At 43.1% G+C, this 24222-nt stretch overlaps 2 protein-coding genes across 3 annotated transcripts in view; one reads left to right on the forward strand and one right to left on the reverse strand.

Moving 5' to 3' along the window:
- EDN3 (endothelin 3) overlaps positions 1 to 24222 on the reverse strand; it is a 248320-nt gene that overhangs the window by 208010 nt on the left and 16088 nt on the right. The gene's annotated exons all lie outside the window — the stretch shown is intronic.
- Positions 840 to 16007, forward strand: LOC135057722 (uncharacterized). The gene is made up of 2 exons (XM_063963504.1): positions 840 to 927; positions 13448 to 16007. The coding sequence occupies exon 2, from the start codon at positions 13728 to 13730 to the stop codon at positions 15657 to 15659; it is 1932 nt and encodes a 643-aa protein (XP_063819574.1). The 5' UTR covers positions 840 to 927; positions 13448 to 13727; the 3' UTR covers positions 15660 to 16007.

Genomic DNA, 24222 nt, shown 5'->3' on the forward strand with positions numbered 1-24222 from the left:
AACTCGTTCATATCTTTCAGTGTGGAGACTCCAGCGATGAACGATGCGCGGCCCCGAGTGCCAATTCAAGGTGAGGATGGCACAGCACAGGCTGGCCATTAGAAATGCGTTGGCTACAGGAGGGGGTGACCAGCCCGTTGCAAAGCACTTTGTGGAACACCGTCACAGTATGGCCACCCTCAAACACCGTATTATAGACCATGTCCCAGAATCATTGCGGGGGGGCAATAGGGGCAAAAGGCTCCTACAACTTGAATCCATGTGGATCAATAGGCTGAACACGTTAAAACCTAACGGGCTCAACGACAATTTGGGCTTGATTAACTTTATTTAAAAAAAACCTCTTCAGTCGGGCCGCCAGCACTAATAAGTGCCGTTTGTGTAAATTTATGTTTCATCCATCTCTATGGCTTGGTGATAGGTCCATAAATAGGGCAGTGACTGTGAGTGAGGACTGCCAGTCTGGACAAGCTGTCCATTAGGCCCTAATAGCAGCATAAAAGTTAAAGGGTTAATCGAAGCCTGAGACAAAGTGTGCCTGATGGACAATACAAGAAGGTATTTAGAACGGCAGGGTTATCTGCGATGTGCCACTGTTTTTAATAGGAATCTCACGATGACATAACTGTAAGATTTCACAATATTTTACAATATAAGAATATGCTGAGTAAGTTTTATCTAACACCATTTTTGTTTTACACTATAGCACTTAATATGAATAATGTTATATTTGTCATGGTATGCTGTCTGAATAGCCGCTGCTTACACTGATGTATTTGTTTTGCACATAGTGTTGCCATGGACACAACGGAGGGGTCCCGCGACGTCACTTCCGGTCCACGCTGATCAGGGCGGAAGCACGGAACGGAGGCTCCGACGGGTGGCCAGCTGGCAACAATCAGATGATTGAATCCATGTGCACATGGGGTGAGTAATGGGTTATGCTATTTAAACTGTTTTCATGCACTGTCACTTTATCCTGACGAAGGGGAATTGGTCCCCGAAACGTTGATGTCACTTGCTGTGAATGCACTCTGAATTTGCAAGTCTCCGAGTGCCGCCTCTTTATTTCTCTGATTATACATACCGGAGGGGGACCTGCGGATGGGGAAGGCACAGGAGCAAGCCATATCCCGCTGTGGATTTAGTGAGTGCCGGGGTTAATGCACAAGTATATATATATATATATATATATATATATATATATATATATATAATCTTTTACTCAGGGACAACTATCAATTCCACAAGCATCACTCTTCTATAAAGTATTTGGAAGTATATCTGCCAGCTGACCTCTATCTCATACTCCTTCAATGCCCCCAGGCTACTTTCAGCTACTTCAAATCAGTCTTATTTGTTTTATTTGGCTCAATAGTATATTTATGATAAAGTTCTAAGAACCATCTATCACCAGGCACTTCTTAATGACCCAAAGGATGGAAAGAAATGGTTGCAAGGCCAGCAATTCCACACGGGAAGTACAGCAAACACCAAGAGCACAAGTGTTATCAGCTGTTGCAACAGCAATCAGGACTGAGAACTTAATTTTAGCCAATGAACTGAATGCTCTTCACTCACAATGTGGTGTTTCAGAAGCAAAGACTAGAATATACTGTATGCTGCTTTCAGACAGACAAAGAGCCGGGAATTTGCCGCCACACTCACAGGGACTTCCCCTAGGCCATGTCCCCATAGTGATGTAAACAGGGGGGATTTAGACCAGAACATGGAGGCTATTGGCCACACTAACAGCAGTATTCAATTGTTTGAAAAGTCAGTTGGGTGACTTTTTTTTACTAATAGACACAAAAAAAAACACCCAACCGACTTTACAAACAATTGAATTCCCCCTAAGTGTCACCAACGCACGTGCCGCCACTGCTCCCACCAAGGGCCATTTTTCTTTAACTGTCAAATCTGTACTCCATGACACTCCAGTGAGACATGGCTGTTTACGGGGTGTGTATAGGATGTCAGCTACTGCGTACAAAAACATGGTGACTACTCTAGTCTTCGTAGCCATAGACCTACTTGAGCAGTTGATGTTTAATGTTCTTGTGTATAGGCTGCATGTGTGTTTGCAAATTGTGAATGAGTTATATTCGCTCCGGCAGCCGTCTATTTTTATTTATGGACGGCGGCTTCACTTGCTAACATTAGCAGTAGCGTAGCATAGATATTTACATTTACATTAGCATGCAACTCTGACTTAGCCCTCAAGCCCATTTTATTACAAAAGCCAAGACGTGGAACTCATACAAAATGTATGACAAGTGTACCATATGAGGTTACTCACCCATTAAGATGCTTTTGTCTTCTCTGGCATGATTAAATGCACAAATAATTAATATTTTTTGGAAGAGAAAAAAAAACAACAACAGCGACTTCCACTAAAAATGGGGTGGCTAAATGCTCCCAGCAGGCTGCCAGTGATTAGAAAGCTGTTGTGTGAAGGCTCCAGTGCACGCCTGTGTCTCCAGTCCTGCAGTATTGTACATGTGACCCGTCATGACACGTGTGTATGATGACACACACACACACACACACACACACACACGGATAAACATGAGGTCTTCCAGTGTACTTTATTAGAGTATTTTTGTTAATTCTGTATAACATTTCAAATTCAAATCAGGTGAGGGGGATAGGGGGTGGACAGGTTTTTTTGTGCCCCGTCCTAAGTACAGTGTATAACATCCACCTGCTACAAGCAGGACGGGGTGAGAGGAGGGAATGACACTGGCTGATCATATATCAATATGCTATTATACTCTATTTTAAGTACTACTGTGTATAGTGGGGATGTGGTCCTGCCTGCTAAAAGCACTGATGTATGATAAATAAAGTCACACTGACTGAAGGGTGCAATAATGGGTATTATAAAATGCAGTGAGTGACTGTGTGTGTGTGTGTGTGTGTGTGTGTGTGTGTGTGTGTGTGTGTGTGTGTGTGTGTGTGTGTGTGTGTGTGTGTGTGGTGTCAGTGGCGCACCCAGGGGAGGTTTCCGAGTACCCAGAAACCCCCCTCCACTAAAAAAATAATAATTTTTTTTTGGTTTTTTTTTTAGCTGCATGAGTATTATTAATGACTGTCTAGCGTCCTCTGCAGCCTGCTGTCTTCCTGGTGGCACTTGCAAGTGCAATAAAAGTTTACTTTATTTTAATTATAGTACATATATATCCATGTGCCTACATATATACACATGTATATACATACATACATACATACAAACACACACACACACACACATATGATATATATATATATATATACATGTGTATATATATGTGTACTGTATGTGTGTGTATATATATATATATATATATATATATATATATGTATGCATGTTTAATATGCTATGTATATGTGTATATGGGTTCACTACGATCTCCCGGCGGCTGGCCTCCCGGCGATCAGCATACCGGCGCCGGGAGGCCGGCCGCCGGCTTACCAACAGTGTGGCGAGTGCGAATGAGCCCCTTGCGGGCTCGCTACGCGCGCCACATTATTCTATTCTCCCCTCAGGGGGGTCGTGGACCCCCACGAGGGAGAATAAGTGTCGTATGCCGGCGGTCAGGCTCCCGGCGCCGGTATGCTGGTCGCCAGGAGCCCGACCGCCGGCATACTGAAGACCACCCGTGTATATGTATGTGGGTGTGTATGTGTATATATATATATATATATATATATATATATACATACACACACACACACACACACACACACACACACTAGTTTTATGGACCCAGCATATACTGGGTCACCTCAGTCCCCACCCCCGTGATTGGCTCCGCCCAGTTCTGGAAACCCCCCCATGCAAATCCTGCGTTTGCCACTGGGTGTGGTGTGGTGTGGTGGTGGGATAGTAATGAGTACGGGGGTAATTCAGAGTTGTTCGCAGTAGCAAATTTGTTAGCAGTTGGGCAAAACCATGGGCCTAATTCTGAGTTGATCGCAGCAGCAATTTTGTTAGCAATTGGGCAAAACCATGGGGGTAATTCGGAGTTGATCGCAGCAGGAACTTTGTTAGCAGTTGGGCAAAACCATGTGCACTGCAGGGGAGGCAGATATAACATGTGCAGAGAGAGATAGATTTGGGTGTGGTGAGTTCAATCTGCAATCTAAATTGCAGTGTAAAAATAAAGCAGCCAGTATTTACCCTGCACAGAAACAAAACAACCCACCCAAATCTAACTCTCTCTGCAAATGTTATATCTGCCCCCCCTGCAGTGCACATGGTTTTGCCCAACTGCTAAAAAATGTCCTGCTGCGAAAAACTTGGAATTACCCCCCATGTGCACTGCAGGAGGGGCAGATATAACATGTGCAGAGAGAGTTAAATTTGGGTGGGGTGTATTCAAACTGAAATCTAAATTGCAGTGTAAAAATAAAGCAGCCAGTATTTACCCTGCACAGAAACAATATAATTCACCCAAATCTAACTCTCTCTGCAAATGCAGACCTAATGTGTGCTGCAGACACCCACAAGTGGGAATAGTCCCTGTGGGTCAGCATTCCCATTTCCCACTGCCGGTATTTTTAGTGTTCAGAATCCCTGCGTCGCCATGCTGACTGCTGGGATTCCGAGCACCTGTAACATAACCGCATCCCATTGAGACGGCTTCAGTGATCCATGGGCGGTTCAGGGTGGAGACTGGTAGGTGACCTAAAAGTCTTTGAAAAGGAGGCGTCATTGGCGTGTTTCAGCATGCGGCTGTGATCTCTTTCACAGCACCGCAGTCACATATATTAAGAAAATTACAAGGGAGACTTTGCTCCAAGCAGAGGCAGCTGGAGGAGTCGATGTTCAGACCAATGGTAAAGAGATCGGATCCATCAGTGCGCTGGAGCATTGCTCAGATACGCAGAGTGGGCATCACAGGGCTTGTTCAGTCAGTTGCACAAGAGGAATGCTTAAACCTTCATTTGTATATTTTCGCATTGGTGAATCTATGAGAAATCTCAGCAGTGGATTATCTGTGTGCACCTCTCAATCAAGCCCTATATGACAGGGTCAGCTGATCCTTCACTCTGTGCTTAACCTTTTACAGAACCTACTACTACTACTACTACTACTACTACTACTACTGCGTCTTAGGCTACACATGTGCACAGCCGCTGGTCACTCAGTGTGGAGGTGGTGAAAGGATCCGCTCAGATCCCTCTTTCCAACACCGGACTGTCTTCCCATCTGAAGATGGCATTGATTCTCACAAGTAAACTCTGAAAACTGATTAGCTGCCCTATGAAACCCCCAATAATGAATGGGACGGTTACTTAAAGAATACAGAAACTAGCCTTTCCGTACGTGTAATGGTTCCATTCATGATAATGAATAAGTCCCTAAACCATGTTGTCTTATGCTTTGATATGTATGTGTTGATAGATTGTGCATGACTGATTCACATTTGTATCTTATTGTCCCCTTCCTTACTTTTTTGTTTTCTGTATTGCTTCCCCTTTACTTTGCAAACATAAAAAAAAATATATATATAATAATACATTTTACATTATTAATAATAATAATAATAATAATAATATGCGTGTGTGGGGGGGGGAGGGAGCAGAAGCCTTTACCATATGTAAAGTAGTAAATAAGATGATAGCCACATACAGATGTATCCTCATACAGCAAGCTACAATATGCCATGCAGAGCAAGACTCCTGGCGAGAGTGAACTGCGCAGAGAGAGGTATCATTTGTATACCAAGCACAATGGAACTTTGCGTGAAAAAGAGCCACACCAGCTGCATTGTAGCCAGGGCCGGTTTTACGCATACGCTGGTTACGCAGCCGAGTAAGACGCAACATAGAGGAGGGCGCCCTATTCAGCTGCGCCAGCGATATGTGTAACACTGGCCACTCCTGATATGCCCTGATATGTAGAGTCTGGCCGGAGACTCACCGAGCAGGCAGTGATGTTGGTGCCACCGCACTATGACCGGCAGCATACCTTGCTACAGTAATGTGAAGAAAAATAAAATAAACTACTGCTCCCAGAATCCCTTGCTTCCAGACAGCAAGGGCTGCTGGGAGCGGTAGTTTATTTTGAGATTCTTCACATTACTGTAAATGCAAAATAAACTACCGCTTCCAGAAGCCCTTGCTGTCTGGCTACTAGGAGCGGTAGTTTATTTTGAGATTCTTCTTCTTCTAGTACTATAGTGGAGTGCTGGGCATGGCGGGGGCGCCAACACCACTGACTGCTTTCCGAGTCTCCGGGCACAGGGGGCATATCAGGTAATACAGTACTTTGATTAGATTAATATGTAAGGGGAAGTATTAAAGTGGGCAAAATATGTAAGGGGAACTTCAACAGTGGACAAATGTGTAAGGGGCACTACAACTGGGCTTTTACAATAAGACCACGCCTCCTTAATTTTTTCAGGCGCGTGCCTTCGCCACCTGCAAAAGTGCTTAGATGGGCGCCAAAGTATTTATTCGCTTACCAAATAATTTGGCCTCGGGCCGGTCCTGATTGTAGCATTTCAGACTCAGTAGCACACAGATATACAAGTGTAGCATGTCAAATTAAGCAGTGCAATCTCATAAAGTATTGTGCACCTATGACCCTGTCGCCTGTTCACCAGTTGTCCTTCCTTTGAACACTTTTGATAGTGCCTACCAATGCATACTGGGAACACCCCACATGACCTAGCCACCATAATTTGGTCCTAGTCAAAGTTGCACAGATCCTTACTCTTGCCCATTTGTCCTGCTTCCAACAAATCAACATCAAGAACAGAGTGTTCACTTGTTGATGAATATATCTCACCCCTTGACAGATGCCATTGTACAAAGATAATTAATGTGATTCACTTCACTTGCCAGTGGATTTAATGTTGTGGTTGATTGGTGTATACGTATATACAGATGTGTCCTCATCTAACTGGCGTCAATACACCACACAGTGGGAAATGCCTGTAGTGACTAAGCCAACAGGTCCTGTGTACCTATGCTAGAGTCTGACATTTTTTGCATTTTAGACGCAACACAATGTGACTATGACGCACCGGGAGACTATACTGATTAATTTGATATGGAATACTTGTATGTCTGTGTGTGACTGAGTCTGTATATGAAGCACAAAAGGAACTTTAAAAAAAAAAAAAAAAAAGAGCCACGGCTGCTGCATTGTGGCACCTTGTATACAGATTCAGAAACTCTGACACACAGACACAGTATGTGACACTTGTATATCAAAATTATCTGCACAGTCTCCTGGTGCGTCCTAGTCACATAGCATTGCGTCTAAAATCAATTTCAGGGGGGGGGGGGGTTGAAGGGTTAAATCTCCTCTGTCATTGTGCATTGTGTAAATATTGTTTCTTTTTCTTTTGCCTTGGATTTAGCTTGCATTGCATAAAATGAATATAGCTCCACCCATAGTTTGTTGGGAACTGTGTGAAATCACCACCCCTAGATGAAGTACTAGGCTGTATCCTACATCCCCCCATGTAGCCTGTTTTATCCCTCCTATGCAGTAAAGTTAAACCAATAAAGTATTTACTTTTGCCTACCCCTCCCTGGACATTCCAATCCCTCCCTAGACAATGATGCCTTATATACCATTGTTATGAACAATAAACGCAGAGTGATTCTTAATTACATGGTGTCGTGTATAATCTGTAATTTTAAGGATTGCTCTCACTGACGTCAGTGGCCATCAAATCGAGGGGTACAAGAAGAGGCTGATATCCTTTCAAGTGGGGGCTCAGTCCTGGATTCAGTTGATCGCCCCCGAATCGGTAAGATAGAGAATTCATTGTCTGTCTTTTCCGTAAGGGATTGCGTTCAAACACTGAATTTGAACTCGCTCCGTGTTCCGGGAACACGTGACAAGGTAATATTTAAGTCCGGGACTTAATATTACGTAGTTTTATGTAAAGCCATAAAACAGGTATCAGGGATACCATATAATCTTTAATGTCTGGGACTTAAAGATACGTCTGAGAAAAGCGCAATTCTCCAAAGACGTTAGTATCTGGGATACTTAAAAAAAATAGACCTGGGGTCTATACGTAACGTAGAAAATACCCCGATTTGATCGCCTATATATTCTTGTATGTTTGTAGTGTGATAAGTTCTTATATTTGGTTCAGACGGCTGGTAAGTTTTCGTCTGCCAGATATCTTACTCAAACACTTTTCTTGCTTCCTGTTTAAAACGCTGTATTTTTTCTGACATCTTGTACGAAGGTAAGCGTACCCGTCAAAAGATTTCATGTTCTCATTATACAGATAATATTGTGATATTGTCAATGACTAATTAACTGGTGTTAGCTAATGCATGCATAGAAAGTCTTTTTGTTGTGAAATTGTATAGAAGGTTTTTTTTTAAACTGCATTTTTGTTGTGATATTGCATAGACAGTTGTTATAAGTTGTTGTAGAAATTGCGTAGAAAGCTGGTGTAGATTGTATTCTTTACTATGGGAGGGGGTCAGAGTAAGACAGTCATTTATCCTCCACCTTTACCAGGAGAAACATGTAAGGAATATGTTGCCCGTAACTCCACCACAGATTATTATTTAGTTAACCCTTGGGTAGATAACTTAGCGGGGTGGACAGAGAAAGTTGGCAGCCCCAGCCCATTCCCCCGTGATGGTATTAATTATCCATTTTATATGGACATGATCAAAGGGCTTTGTCTGGGAGACAAGGAAGCCTGGCCGTGGTATGATCATGACCCACAATGGGACATGACATATATGCGCGCTGGAGGAGAGCAATGGCTCACGATAGCACCTCATTGGTATGACAAAAATATCAAGCAGAAACAGCGTAGAATAAAATCTGTAACTTCCCGACTACACAAAGCTGAGGAATTTAGAAGCAACAAGTTTCTGAAAAACTCTTCTCCTCCGCCCTACAGTCCCCTATACCCCTCCTTAAAAGACACAGATCTGTTAGCTGCAGTTGCTTTGTCACGAATTCCGATGCAAAGGGGAGGGGAGGAGGAGGGGAAGGAGAAGGAGGCTCAGGAGGAATAGCCCCCCCTGACAGTACCCTCCACATAGACGTAACCACCCCCGCCCCTAGTGCCCCTACTCCTAACAAACAAATCACCACCCTCTTACCCCCTCCATAACGCGATCCGGCACTGGTTTCCTTGAAAACAGTGCTGATGCCAGCAGTGTCGCCACCCAGCACCTGCCCTTTATGACAGTAGGGGATCAGTTGTTAAAGAAACCCATTGAAATAGAGGATTTGGACAGAATTGTTAAGAACTGTCCCAAACCCACTGTTGCACCTGACGGCTGCATAGCTTACTTGAAAAAGGCTTGCACAGGACGCAGCTATACTCAAGAAGATATGAAGCTGATCATAGATGGGGTTATAGACCATTACAACGGGTGGGATTGGAAAAAGATTCCCACCATAAACACTCCTACCACCCTTAACGATGCCGTTCGCTACCCTCTCAATACTGGGGACGGTGTAACGGAGATGTGGAAGGAAATTGAGACCCATATGAAAGAGATTTTTAAAACCCGGGCTTCTCTTCCTATTGCCGTAGCATGTAAACAAAAGCCCACTGAAACTGTCACTGAGTTTTGGAAGAGGTTTAAAAAGTGTTGGTCTGAAGATGCAGGTCTCACTCTTGTAGATACAGACCATTTACTAATTTCTACCTTTGTAAATAACTTGTTGCCATCTGTTATGGTCCCAGTTAAGCAAGGTGTTTCTTCCTGGACCTCTGATAATATTAAGGAATTTGAAAAGCACTTATATGAAAAGGAAGCTGCAGGATGCTTTGATGTTAAAAAACCCTTGCAGAATGCCCCAACTCATAATTACCAAAATCAGAGAGGTCGGGGAGATAGACGCCAGCAGCACTCCACTGGCCCACCCCGCAATCCAGCCCGATATCAAAACCCACAAGCCAGGCCACCCCACCCCCCTGACTCTGCCAGCAGGAAACAAACCTCCTGCTTCAACTGTGGAAGGGACGATCACTGGGCAAGGGATTGCCCTTGTCCCCCACAAAACCACCGACAGCCCCAAGCTCCGGCTCCCTCCCGGGATCATCCCCGACAGTCACACAACAACCCCTTTCAGGATCATGTCCGATTCCGGGTTGACTGGCAGGATCCCTCCCACTGACGGGGCCCGGAGGAGGGTATCCCAGCCTTTGCCCAACTCACCAGACACTGGAAGGACCCACCGCTACTAACCTTGATTATAGGAAAGAGAGCAATCCCTTTCCTGGTAGATAGCGGGGCAACTACTAGTGTTTTGTGTGTCGACCTGTACGATGGTCATTTGGAAAAGACTGCTCCTTCAATGGGAATCAATGGGATACCCACAGATGCTTACCTGACAGATGCCCTTAGTGTCAGAACCACGGGAGGCACGTATATGGGTAAACACAATTTCACTGTAATACCTGAATGTCCAATTAATCTTCTGGGAAGGGATCTTCTTAGCAAACTCGAAATCTCCATTCTCCCTTCACCCACTAGCAGTGGCCTGGAGGTCGAGTCCCCACACCTACCGGTGTGGGAGGCAACAGACATTACACCTGATTTTGACAAAGTGAACCCTGCTCTATGGTCGGAGGGTCCCTATGACACTGGCCTCATTCCTTGCACACCATATAGAGCAACCCTGAAACCTGACACACAACCTGTCTATCAAAAGCAATACCCCTTGTCACAAGAGAAGGTTGAAGGTCTTAGACCAATGATACAACAGTTTCTCCAACAAGGCATTCTCAGACACATAATCTCACCTTACTGCACACCAGTCAACCCTGTTGCTAAGTCAGATGGTAGTGTAAGGTTTGTACAAGACCTCAGGGCAATTAACCAACTCATTGTGCCCATAGCACCCATTGTACCTGACATTAACTCACTCATTTCAGCTATCCCTGCAGATGCTGCAATTTTTTCTGTGATTGATTTAAAAAATGCATTTTTTAGCATTCCAGTGGATGCACAGACACAGTTACTTTTTGCATTTTCTTTTGAGGGCAAGCAACTCACCTGGTGTCGTTTACCCCAGGGCTATATTGACGCACCCGTTGTCTATAGCATTGTACTCCAGGCCACATTGGGGCCCTGGCAACCTCACCATGGTTCAGTCCTGCTACAGTATGCAGATGATCTGCTGCTCTGTAGTCAAACTGAGGAGGCCTGCCGGGAGGATGGTATATCACTGTTAAACTGGCTCTGTGAATGTGGACACAAGGTGTCCAAAACAAAAATGCAATGGTGTAAGAAGCATGTGGATTACTTAGGTTTTGTGCTCACTCAGGGGGAAAGGAAAGTCAGTCCACAGCGCATTCAGTCTGTATTGGGCCTGGTCACCCCAACTACCCAGAGAGAACTGCTGTCTTTTCTGGGTATGGTAAATTACTGCAGACAGTGGATATCTGATTGTTCCTATTATGATAACATTTTGAGACAAGCCACACTGAAAGACAAACCTAATATTGTACAATGGTCACAAGAAATGTTAACTGCATATGAAAGCTTAAAGTGTATGTTAATGAAAAGTCCGGCACTTGGCCTCCCCAACTATGTACTACCTTTTCATTTGTTTGCAAGGGACAATTGTAAAACCATGGCGGGGGTGCTCACACAGTTTCATGGAGGAAAGTTGCGCCCAGTGGCATTTTTTTCCAAAGTAATGCCTGTCACTGTGCAAGGTATGCCTGCTTGCCTCAGGGCACTTGCAGCCTGTGCAATGGTAACTGAAATGGCCACCACACTCACCCTAGGCCACACAACAATACTTCACACCACTCATGATGTTCTAACCATTTTAAAAGGGTTACACACACAACACATGTCAGCTCAGCGCCTTAGTGGATATGAGGTTCTCCTTTTAAACAACCCCTCACTCACCATTAAGTATGCCACCAACTCTTCAGGTCCTGCACCCGTTCTCAACGCTCTACTGGGGCTCAAAGGTCCTGAAGACCACCCTCCTGAACCCCATGACTGCTCAGCCTCCATTGAGTCAGAAACATCCCCCAGACTGGACATGTCCCCTGTCCCTGTCCCCGACGCGGATGTCATTTTTGTAGATGGTTCCTGTAGCAGACCCAATGACACCACGTACCAAGCGGGTTATGCTATTGTCACTCTCCCTGACATTATTCTGGAAGCACAGCCCATTCCTTACCAGTCAGCACAGGCTGCAGAGCTCATTGCTCTCACAAGGGCTTGTCACCTTTACCGGAATAAACCAGTCACCATCTACACTGACTCCAAATACGGGTACGGCGTCGTGCATGACCATGGGGTCATTTGGCAACGCCGTGGTTTCCTTGGAGCTGATGGAAAAGGCATATCACATGCCCAACTCATCTCTGACCTTCTGCATGCCATAACCTTACCCTCTGACATTGCAATCCTCCATTGCAGGGCACACACCGGGGGGAAGGATGCAGTCTCCCTTGGAAATGCCCTTGCTGACTCTGCTGCCAAACATGCAGCCTCACAGCCCATCACTCAGGCCCACATGACCATCATGACCCCCCCAGCTCTCGACAACCATTACCTGATCACCCAGTTACAGGCCTCAGCCTCCACTGCCGACCTAGCTGACTGGACTTACCCAGTTTTGCAGAAGAATCCTAAAACAGGATTAATCTGCAAAGAGGGGAAACCTTGTATACCCCAGTCCAGTGCACCCTTGTTTATTGCTCACTACCATGGCATAGGACACCACAGTAAGGCAACAACTACCTTACTTTTACGTAATGATTTCTATGTCACGGATGCCAAGTCATTAGTAGATCAGTATGTCAGTAGATGCATCACTTGCCTGCGAAACAACCCCAACAACCCTGACAAGGCAAAACATCAGCATCTTGAATACCCCACCACACCCTTTACACACCTGCAAATTGACTTCACCCATATCCCAGGTACTGGTAAACAGGAATATGCCCTGGTCATTGTAGACATGTTCTCTCGATGGCCAGAGGTATTCCCCACTAAATCTGAGGATGCAAAGACAGTTGCTAGGATCCTAACTCAGGAAATCATCCCCAGATGGGGGTGCCCATTGCAAATCAATAGTGATAAAGGCTCCGCCTTTACAGCAAAAATTACACAGGCTCTGGTAAAGACCCTGCAGGTGGAATGGAAATTCCACATCCCGTATCACCCGCAGAGTTCAGGGGTCGTAGAACGCATGAATAGGACCCTCAAAGACAAGCTTAGGAAGGCCACAGGGGGTACCTTCCATAAATGGAAGAAGGTCCTTCCTATTATCCTAGCAGAGATCAGAATGACACCACAAAAGACTTTGGGTTACTCCCCCTTTGAAATATTAATGGGTAGGCCCTTCCCTACACCTTGGGCTAAGAAACCATTAGTAATACAGGAGGGAGATCTAGAACTTATCAGAGAAGAGTATGTCAGGTCCCTGATAATAAAACTGAATGAAATTGAACATGAGGTTGTTTGTAAAAACCCTTTGAATCCACAGGAACCTACACACCCCTTTAAAGTCGGAGACAGAGTCGTGGTGAAGGTGCTCCCCAGGAACAAGAGCCCAGGAGACTTTACCTACGGTCCAGAGACAGAGGTCGTAGCAGTAACCAGAACAGCAGTCCTGACAGAGGAAAGCCCCACCTGGATCCATGCATCCCGAGTGAAAAAGGTTCCTAGACCAGACCTAGAGAGGGAAGCAAGTGATTCCAGCGAGGTACAAACGGGGGCAGACAGCCCTGACCTCCCACCTAGCGAAGACAGAAGAACAGAGGAGGATGAGGAACCTGTCCCCTACCTCTATCCTGGGGACTATGTTGATAATCCTAATGGTCCTCACTTGCCAAGCTACAGCTGAAGTAGACATTACACAAAAATCCGGCACCTACACATTTTGGTATAACTCCTCCAATACTGAGGTTGCCGCCTATAAAATAGATTTCTGTACCATTGCTCCCTGTCTTAACAAACATTATGCCTGGCAGTGTGATCAGTATGGTACACGTAATACCCCCACTGAAGCCTATATTTGTGTTACTAGTAAATATTGGGGAAATAAATGTGCGTATTGGGGATCAGTGGGATGGAATTCTGGCCATAGTTATGGATACCAGCCCAAAGAGGCTCTCTCAAGAAAAGACAAATATGGTGAGTCCCTGCTTACCCGTCTTACCCTTCATAGACAAAACAGATGTGATAGTAAATTCATATTAAGCATAAAACATCCCCAGTCTACTGATGCAGGCACCTATGTCCTAGGTGAATCCTTTTTTTTAAACCCATCCCTTACACCATTCTTGTTACAGGATATGTTTAACAATGAAAAGTATGCCCAGCTCAAGCCCCCTAAACCACGCCCCAACCTCTTGAAACCTCATATAACCACCTTCAAGGATATGATGGCCGTTAACAATCCCACCTTTAAAGACACCCTAGCTATTGAAACTGGTTTCTCTGACATCAATTTCTGGTTAGAATGGATGAAGTATAGTGCTAGCAAACATAATAAAAGTAACTGTTATGTCTGTGGCAAATCTAGGCCCCACCTAGGTACAGTGCCCCTTAATATACCCCTAGAACAGGAAAATTGTTTTTTCAGCCTTTTTAATGACACCAAAACAAATGACAGTCAGTGCGAAATGTGGAAAAGGGAATATCCCATATTGTCAAAAAATCCCAACCCAGGAAGCACCATAACCATATATCCTGGAAACTATACCTGTTATACATCTAACACTACCACAGGTAGAAATTTAAAAACCTTCCCACCAGGGTATTGTGCAAATAAAAGAACAACTGTTTTAGTCAACCAAACTAGATCATTAGGCGACATTTATTACATATGTGGGGATATGAAACTTAGAAGTAAATTAGACACACCATGGTATGGTGAGTGTGCCCTGGCCAAAGTCATAATGCCACTCCTAATGATCACCGATGACCCCACTCCTCCCTCTAATACTCCTGCTAATCGAAAGAAAAGAGCACTCCCAGGAGGTAGCTTTGACCCCCACGTATACATTGATGCTATAGGGGTCCCAAGAGGTGTTCCAAATGAGTTCAAAGCTAGAGATGAGGTGGCTGCGGGTTTTGAATCATTGTTCCCTATAGTAACTGTAAATAAAAACGTAGCCTGGATTAATTATATATATTATAATCAACAAAGATTTGTTAATGATACCAAAGATGCTCTTAAAGGTATAGCTGAACAGCTAGAAGCCACTTCCCAAATGACATTTCAAAATAGAATGGCCCTTGACATGATTCTAGCAGAAAAAGGCGGTACATGTGTTTACATTAGTAAGGTGGAAGGCTGTTGTACATATATTCCTGACAACACTGGTCCCAATGGTAAGGTTACTTTAGCCATAAACAAGTTAGAAACCTTATCCATAGAACTCAAAAAAAATTCAGGTATTGATAACCCATGGAGCCAATATTTTGGGTGGATTGAAAATTGGAAACAGGCTCTTGTGCAAATAAGTATATTCATAATAATAACTTTAATCTTTATAGGTCTCATAGTTTATTGTGTGATTCCCTGTGGAAAGAAACTCACATCTAAAGGTATTGACACAGTCTTGATGTATTATGATGTTACCACTAGCCCCATCACCTCCTCTGATAGCAAAGGCCCCGATGATTATGTTCAATATCTAAAAAATTGGAGAAACAAAAAGGGGGCTCTACAGAAGAATCATGTCGTATAACAATCATGATTCTAAGAGGGGATTGAAGGGTTAAATCTCCTCTGTCATTGTGCATTGTGTAAATATTGTTTCTTTTTCTTTTGCCTTGGATTTAGCTTGCATTGCATAAAATGAATATAGCTCCACCCATAGTTTGTTGGGAACTGTGTGAAATCACCACCCCTAGATGAAGTACTAGGCTGTATCCTACATCCCCCCATGTAGCCTGTTTTATCCCTCCTATGCAGTAAAGTTAAACCAATAAAGTATTTACTTTTGCCTACCCCTCCCTGGACATTCCAATCCCTCCCTAGACAATGATGCCTTATATACCATTGTTATGAACAATAAACGCAGAGTGATTCTTAATTACATGGTGTCGTGTATAATCTGTAATTTTAAGGATTGCTCTCACTGACGTCAGTGGCCATCAAATCGAGGGGTACAAGAAGAGGCTGATATCCTTTCAGGGGTGAACAAAAAAAAACATGTCACTAGAATATTCTCACACAACTCGACGTGTCAAGAGGGGCTATTTGGTGCAACTGACATAATTGTGCGAACATTCACTTATTACATTTGGCCTAGACATAAACTGCCCCTGTGCCATCTATCCAGGGGAAAACAGGTATAGTCTGCATGGGCACAAATGTTTATGGTATTTGGGAGCACGATATGCAGGGCAAACTGGAGTTCAACTCACTCTGCATATGTCCGATAAAGGAGATGATGTAGAACTGAACTGCAATTTTGTGGATTAATATTTTATTGTTCTGTGAATACTCTGGAGCCAAGAAATGTGCGTAATATTAGATGACTGATGAGAACCATCTTGCAAGATATTAATAGTAGTTCAACAATACTCTGAGGAGTAGTTGATGTTCTTCAGAGCCAAAACATAATGCATGCATAATTAAATATGACAGATGGTAAGTTTACATATCCCTTAAGTATCTTATTAGTGCAGTGCCATTTTTTTTTACATTTGTGTTTAGAGGGTAAATGAAAAGAAACAAGAAAGTTGATAATATGGGCGTTTCTAGTGGCGGCCGAGCTGTGCAATCGGGATACCTGCCGCCGGCATGAAAAGAAACAGTTTGTAGCACTGCGGGACCAGGTGGCAGCGGCACATACGGTGCATTGTACTTAACCAGCACCACGGGTAGCCATGGAGACAATCAGCGCAGCATTTTAAATGTTGCGCCAGCGGCCAGCCAATAGGAGCTCGAAGACCAGCAGCCAATCAAGAGCCACCACTCTTCATTGGCTGCCAGACCGAGAGTTCAGATTGGCACCACATTTTAAATGCTAGCTGCGCTGTCACAGTCTCTCCATGGCTGCCCAGCTTTCCGTCACTCAGTCTCTCCAAGGATGTCGGAGTCTCCATGCTACACAGCACTGTCTCACCCAGCCAGTTCAATGGTTTTTTTATTTTTATTTTTTTTATTTTTTTATGTGAATCTGGCTTTTGTTTATGCGGATCCTAGGGGTGCAGGGTAGAAAACTGGGAGCGTAAAGTAGTCTTTTCCTGCAAGGCCATGTCCATTTCAGCGAGGTCATGCCCATTTAAGTGGGGACGCGTGCAAAAAAATTTCAGGGGGGGGGAGATGGGGCATATTTTTTATTCGTGTTTGCACTGGGAGCCAAATTGCCTAGAAACAGCCCTGGTTGATTAAATAAACCCATGTGGGATATTATTACACTGAAACCACCTAGTATAGTATTTTATATATATGAGAATAATAGGAGATGTCATTTTAAAACTCATATCCTTAAAGTTGGAAACTGTAGTATGTTTACACTTCTGAAGGTGATTACAATCACAGCATTAACATTTGCAGCTATAGTACATATCAGCCTTGACAATACAGAACAGATTGTGACCCTACAGTGCAGACAAGCAGGCACAGATGATAAAAACTATGCTATTTAAATTAACACTCCCACTTTGTTCCACATGGGGATTCCAGAAAATGGCTAGAAATCACCAGTAAGAGCAGAGAATTTGACAGGGGCAAAGGGGACACCTTACCGTTCCTCGAGGGTCAGAGTGGTCCTGAGGAGAAGGGCCACAAAAAAAAAAAAAATAACTCCACGGCACCTATTACTACTTTTAAACTGCCCACTCTGCCCAATTAACTAAGATATGTATTAACAGGCCATCCTCGCCAGCAATTCCACCACATGTAGTGCCTGCATTGCAATGTCATGACCCCGACTCCACGCTGCATGCAACGGCCCTTCCCAGTCTCTTACCGCTGCCAGGAGCATCTCCAAGCCCAGCAGGTGGGCTCAGCCTCCTGCCAGGCACACCATCAGTGTCACAGACTCTGCCGGTCAGCTGCGGCATTTAGAGTCAACAGCAGCCACCTGCAGCACCACCGCTGTCACTACAGATCTGAGACTGAGACTTTGTCAAGGCGTGAGCAAATGGGCTACTGGCCCTGAAATGTTTGTTATTTGATGTGACACCCAAATAGATTTTTATGCACTTCAAAAGACAGAGTGCCACCGTCTTCTTTCCAGTATGCATGTATATATTGTGAGAAAGATCACATACGCTGGATACAGAACAAGTAATTTATTTATTTCTTCAGCAGGCAGACAGCAGAACAACAATAACAGGCTGCAGCATACAGTCCACAGCTTAGTAATACACAGACTTCAAACAAGTTGGTATAACAATTCAGATGGCTCCTAACATAAACCCACCACCCCAGTCCTATTGTCTGGGCGAATGGTTCGCCATCAGAAGCACTGACCTACTGTACTTTAAAAACACATTTTTAAAAAGGTAGCAGACATGCGGTAGTAATTAGCCCAGCAGTGGCTTGCAATAGACTCAGGCAAAACATGGAATGGATTCCATCAGAACTGTTGCAGCTGTTCCACATTAACCTCAGATATCCGTGAACCAAAATATTTGCTGGCCCTGAAGACAGGACACAACTCTGTCACCCTATGATGCAAAATGACACACTTTTAGGAGCCAATACATAATCCATTATGGTTCTGTAACACTAGCATTTCCAAGTGTTTTTTGTAATATGCCCATTCATTATTAGGGGCCCGATGTGGCCATTTAGTATTTGGCAAATTCTGACAAAAACTGAAAATTTTCGGAGTTCACCTGTGTGAACCTACGCCATCTTCAGATGGCGTTGATTCCCAAAGCCCAGCTCCTCCTATGGGAAGGAGAGCTGGGGTTTTGAAGAGGGATCTGAGCAGATTCCTTCTCTGCGAGACTAGAAGCCATGCACATGCGTGAGCTTGGGTCCCGCACAACATGCAAAATAAAATAAAATAAAAAAGCCTCTGTTAATTAAAAAGAAGACAGACTGTGCTAATTAGAATTGGTCTTAGTCACCTAAGGTAAGCCAGAACAAGCATTCGGGCCAACCACCTCAGCGCATTACAAAGAGGAAATGGACTTTCTCTGGTACCCAAGGCTGGTAGCTGCCAGGAAAATAAAATAATGAATACTGCTACCTATATATTGTCCCCTTTATACGGTGGTGGTTGTTGTTTTTTCTCTAATCATGATCTGAACTGCCTTTGAGTTATTAATTATGAAGGCTTACTGGACACTAAAACAATTTCTACAAGTTTTTTTTTTCTCCTAATGTTACATGGCGATCAAGGGGGGGGGGGGGGGGCGCATTGTAGGTAGGTCATTAAAAAAACAACACACAACATTACCAAAAACATAAAGTGTTAGGGGGCCAATAAGATTCAAATGAACACTGCCATCAATAGATTTAATCTTAATTAAACTAAGGGGGCACGGTTAATTTTTTTTTTTTTTTAATAGATTTTGTTGGTTTTCCAATAGAAATGAGGATGTTCAATTACAGTACCAAACAAAATAGAATAAGTACAATTATGCTAGAAGATTGCATAGAGAATGAATACGCAAATATAAATCAAAGTACAATAGCCTTGAAGCTAGGGGGATAATTAACGATATATCCCGCAAACCTTACAGAAAACAAACCTCAGAATGATACAAGAGCATAATAACAATCAGAGTGGTACAATATATCAATAATTGGATACAAATAAGAGGGGGGGGAAATAGAAACAAGAATAAACACAACATATAACATTTAAGGGAAGAGGGGTAGGGAATGGAGGGGGGGAAGGGAACAAGAAAATGTCATCGGAAATCAGGGGTTCGTAATCGTGTTAGATAGAACATCTATTATAATTATACAGGAGAAACATAGTCAAGTATTGGCAGAAAGTCTCCTAAGTAAATTCCAGGAAGTATTTTCAAATAATTTGAGAATATGATTTCCCAGGCCTTGAAATTCCCACAAAGACATGCCAAAGGGTCAGGGCGTACATGAGAAGAAAACATACAATTAATGAACTGAATTAATTTATTCCAGAACTTCTTAATTTTGCCACATTCCCAAACACAATGAATAAATGTTGCATGAGACTTTTTGCATTTAACGCAAGCACCAGATTCAAGGGGTGTCATATATCTCCGCTGTGCCGGTGCTATATATGCTCTGTGTAACATCCTGATGTGAACTTCCTGTAAATATGAAGAGTGTAGGAATTTAAGCGTGTTATCATATGAAGATATTAGGTCCGGTAATAGTTTGATACTAGGGACGTCTAAAGACCATTTCCTCAAAGTGGGTTCCCAATGAGCCGAGGCCGACAAGGAAGCCAATGGAATATATAATAAACTGATTTTATAAGGCACAGAAGAAATGAGTGTAAGCAAAGAAAGAAATGTTTTCGTTCTATTATCTGTAGATGATGGAATGCCTAGGGATTGAATATAGTGACGTGTTTGAAGGAACATGTAGAAATGATGAGCTGGAATCGAATATTGGGATTGAAGATCCGCAAATGAATATAAACGGCCACCAGGGTCGAAGACTTTTGCTATCGAGGCTAAGCCTTTTTCTTTCCACTGAAGAAAACTCACATTGGATAGCGAAGGGGGAAAAGCTGGATTACCCCATAATGAAACGTATGGAGAATAGCTAGAGTTACCATGAAATTTTTTATTTATATTAACCCAAGACCGATAAGTATCCATGAATAAAGGGTTTTCTTTAATAAACGGTGGGATATCCAACAATTTGGAGTGTAACAGCGCATTGGGGGAATAAGGGGCAAACAAAGCAGAGTCCAACTGGTTATCTGTGTAAGAGCTAGTCTCGAGCAACCAATCACCGACATACCGAAAAAATATTGCATCCGAATATAAGGCCAGATCAGGGAAACCCAGACCTCCTTCCTTACGGGGTAATCTTAGTTTAGAGTATGCAATTCGTGGACGTTTCCCTTGCCATAGAAATCGGGAAAAGAGAGTGTTTAGAAGTTTAATATCTTTAGAGAGAAGTCGAATCGGGAGCATTTGCATAACATAATTTTTTTTGGGAAACAGTACACTTTTTATAGCTGCTATTCTGCCTAAAAGGGAAATAGGTAGGGATTCCCAATTGTCTAGGTATGATTTCAGCTTGGCGATGATAGGGATAAAGTTAAGAGCATAAAGGTCCAAGAGTGTAGTCGATATATGAATACCTAAGTATTTAATGGAAGAATGGGAAATGTGGATAGCCCGGAGAACAGGCAGCGATTGAAAATAAGAGGGTGAGCCACTAATGGGAAGAATTGCAGATTTGTCTAAGTTAACTTTGTAGCCGGAAATGGAGCCAAAAGAGGAGATAAGTTTCAGAACCGCTGGAAGAGAGGATGCCGGGTTGGAGAGAAAAAGTACCATATCATCTGCATATAGGGAAATTTTGAGTAGTTTGGAACGAATAGCAATACCTTCAATCAAAGCAGAAAGCCGTATCGCAATCGCCAATGGCTCTATGGCAATGGCAAATAGAAGGGGGGGATAAGGGGCAGCCCTGGCGTGTCCCGCGTGAAATAGAAAAGGCAGATGATATAGAACCATTACAGGAAATTTGTGACAGGGGGGAGTGATACAGTGTTTGTAATATAGAAATAAAAGCGGGGGGGAAACCAAACCGGCGTAAAGAAGTGAAGAGGTATTTCCAACTTATTAAATCAAAAGCCTTTTCGGCATCAAAAGAAACTATCAAACTAGGAAGAGTAGAAGAGCTCGAGTGGTGAATCGCTGCCAAGATTTTCCGAACATTAACAACTGAATGTCTACCTAAAATGAAACCGGTCTGATCCGGATGAATAATCTGGGGTAGATATAATTTGTTTGTCAGCAAGAATTTTAGTAAATAATTTATAGTCAAAGTTTAATAAAGAAATAGGTCTATAGGAACCAGGCAAAGATAAATCCTTGCCCGGCTTAGGGAGTAACTTAATAATCGCTTAATTAAAATAAAGAGGAACAGATTTGGTAGATATAATACTATTATAAAATGCAACCAAGTTCTCACCAAACCTAGGCAATAAAATCTTGTAAAATTCTGCCGACAGACCATCTGGCCCCGGGGCTTTCAATGGTTTTGATTGCTGAATAACCCTTGTGACTTCTTCCATGGAGACAGGGGCCTCCAGTAGTTGGGAGAATTCTTCTGGAAATTGGGGAAGGGGTGGAAATGTCCAAGAACTGGGGAGATCATCATTATTAAAAGGGGACTCAGTGCCTTGAGGGTCAGAATAGATGGTTTTATAGAAGTTTTTCATAACATCAGTGATCTGGCTGCTCGAGTCCGCCACAGAACCATCATCTCGGCGTAAAGGGTGAACTAACATAGGTGGTTGTGAACCTTTTAATAGATTGGAAAGAAGACGACCAGTCTTGTTTCCGAATCTATGAAATTTATAATTAGTGGAGAAAAGGGAACGATCAGTTTTGATTTTAAAATATTCATCAAAATTAATCTTTGCAGTGCAATAAGCCGACTTATTAGAAAGGGTAGGGGCAGATTTGAAAGATTGATAGGATTCAGTCAACTTAGACTGCAAATCAAGATAAATGGTAGCTAAGCGTTTATTCTCAGCCGCTAGATAGGAGATTATGACACCGCGGAGGACCGCCTTGCCTGTTTGCCAGAACAATAGCGGATCCGAAGTTTCACAATCTAAATTAGCGTGTTTAAAGTCCATCCAGGCGGATTCAAGTTTTTGACGAAATGATATGGACTGGGACAAGTAATTAGGGAATTTCCATAATCTATAAGGGCACTTGTCTATTGTAGTTTGAAGAGATAGCCCTACTAACGCGTGGTCAGATAAACCTATGGGTTCAATGACAACATCATGTACTCTGGGGAACAAGGAGGTAGATATCAAAATAAAATCTATGCGGGAAAGGGTTTGGTGAGCTGCCGAGAGGCAAGTGAATTCTTTTTCAGTTGGATTCATAGCTCGCCAAACATCAATTAAGCTAAGTTGTTTAGAAAGCGCTGGTATACCCAATTTAGGGAGGGAAATGGGAGTCTTTGAGGTGGAGGACCTATCGAGAATCGGAGAGGAAATAAGATTAAAATCTCCCAATAAAATCAGGGATTTTGAGCTATACTGTAATAACTTGGCCAGTAAGGCAGTGAAGAAGGATCTTTTATAAACATTTGGAGCATAAATCGCGCATAGGATATATGGGGAATTATTGATAAGAATATCAGTAATCAGATAACGTCCTTCTGGGTCAGCCACTACATTAGAAATAGAAACGGATAGGGATTTTCTGGTTAAGACGACTATACCTCGGGATTTAGAGTTATAAGGTGCGGCAGCCAATAATTTCCAACCCAGTATTTGTAGCTTCAGAGATTCCTGTGAGTCAAATGAGTTTCTTGGAGACATATAATATCCAATTTTAGTTTTGAAATATAAGTAAGAATCTTACGTCTTTTGGCTGGGGAATTAATTCCTCCTACATTCCACGTGCCTATGCGAACGGCCATTCAAGTGACGGGTGAGTAGTACAGAAACCAGTTACAAACATCCCAACTTGACCTGTCAAGTAAATAAAAAATGGGAAAAGGGGAGGGAGAGGAGACAAAAGGAGAGGGACAAACACATACAGAGGACGACATTAAACGAAAACAAATACAGACCTGCAAAGTTAAATCTATTGCCATTGAAAGCATGGCAAATATTCAGTAAACCTAACAGCGAAACACAATGGGCAAGATAAGCCTCTATAAACAAAACATTGAGAAAGAATAATAACTAGGCCTCGAATTCAGGCATTAAACATAGTATCAGTAGTATATCAGTAACATCATGAAATATATCATAGTTGCATAACATTCAGTAATGAAATGTTGACGAAGAGAGGATTGCATCATTGGAAAAACACCTCAACAAATTAGAACAAATTAGTGTCTTCATGAATGTTGCGGGAGTTAGTGAGTAGATGGGGGAGGATCCGCAATATCTCCAGGGGGTGTAGAACGTCTCTCCTCCGCCAAGAAAGCCTCCGCATCAGCAGGAGTGTTGAAATCTTTGTAAGATGAACCGTCAAACAGCCTGAGCCTGGCCGGGTAGATCAGGGCAAATTTACGCTGGTCCGCTACTAAGCGGGAGCACACTGGAGAAAAAGCCTTGCGGGCTCGGGACAACTCCACTGAGAAATCTTGAAAAAGATATCATTTCGACGATTCCCACGGAATGAATTTCCTGT

Source organism: Pseudophryne corroboree, chromosome 3, assembly GCF_028390025.1.
Source record: "Pseudophryne corroboree isolate aPseCor3 chromosome 3, aPseCor3.hap2, whole genome shotgun sequence".
NCBI lineage: Eukaryota > Metazoa > Chordata > Amphibia > Anura > Myobatrachidae > Pseudophryne > Pseudophryne corroboree.

Coding starts and splice junctions, on each gene's coding strand:
- LOC135057722 (XM_063963504.1), top strand. CDS start 13,728: ATGAGGAACCTGTCCCCTACCTCTATCCTGGGGACTATGTTGATAATC.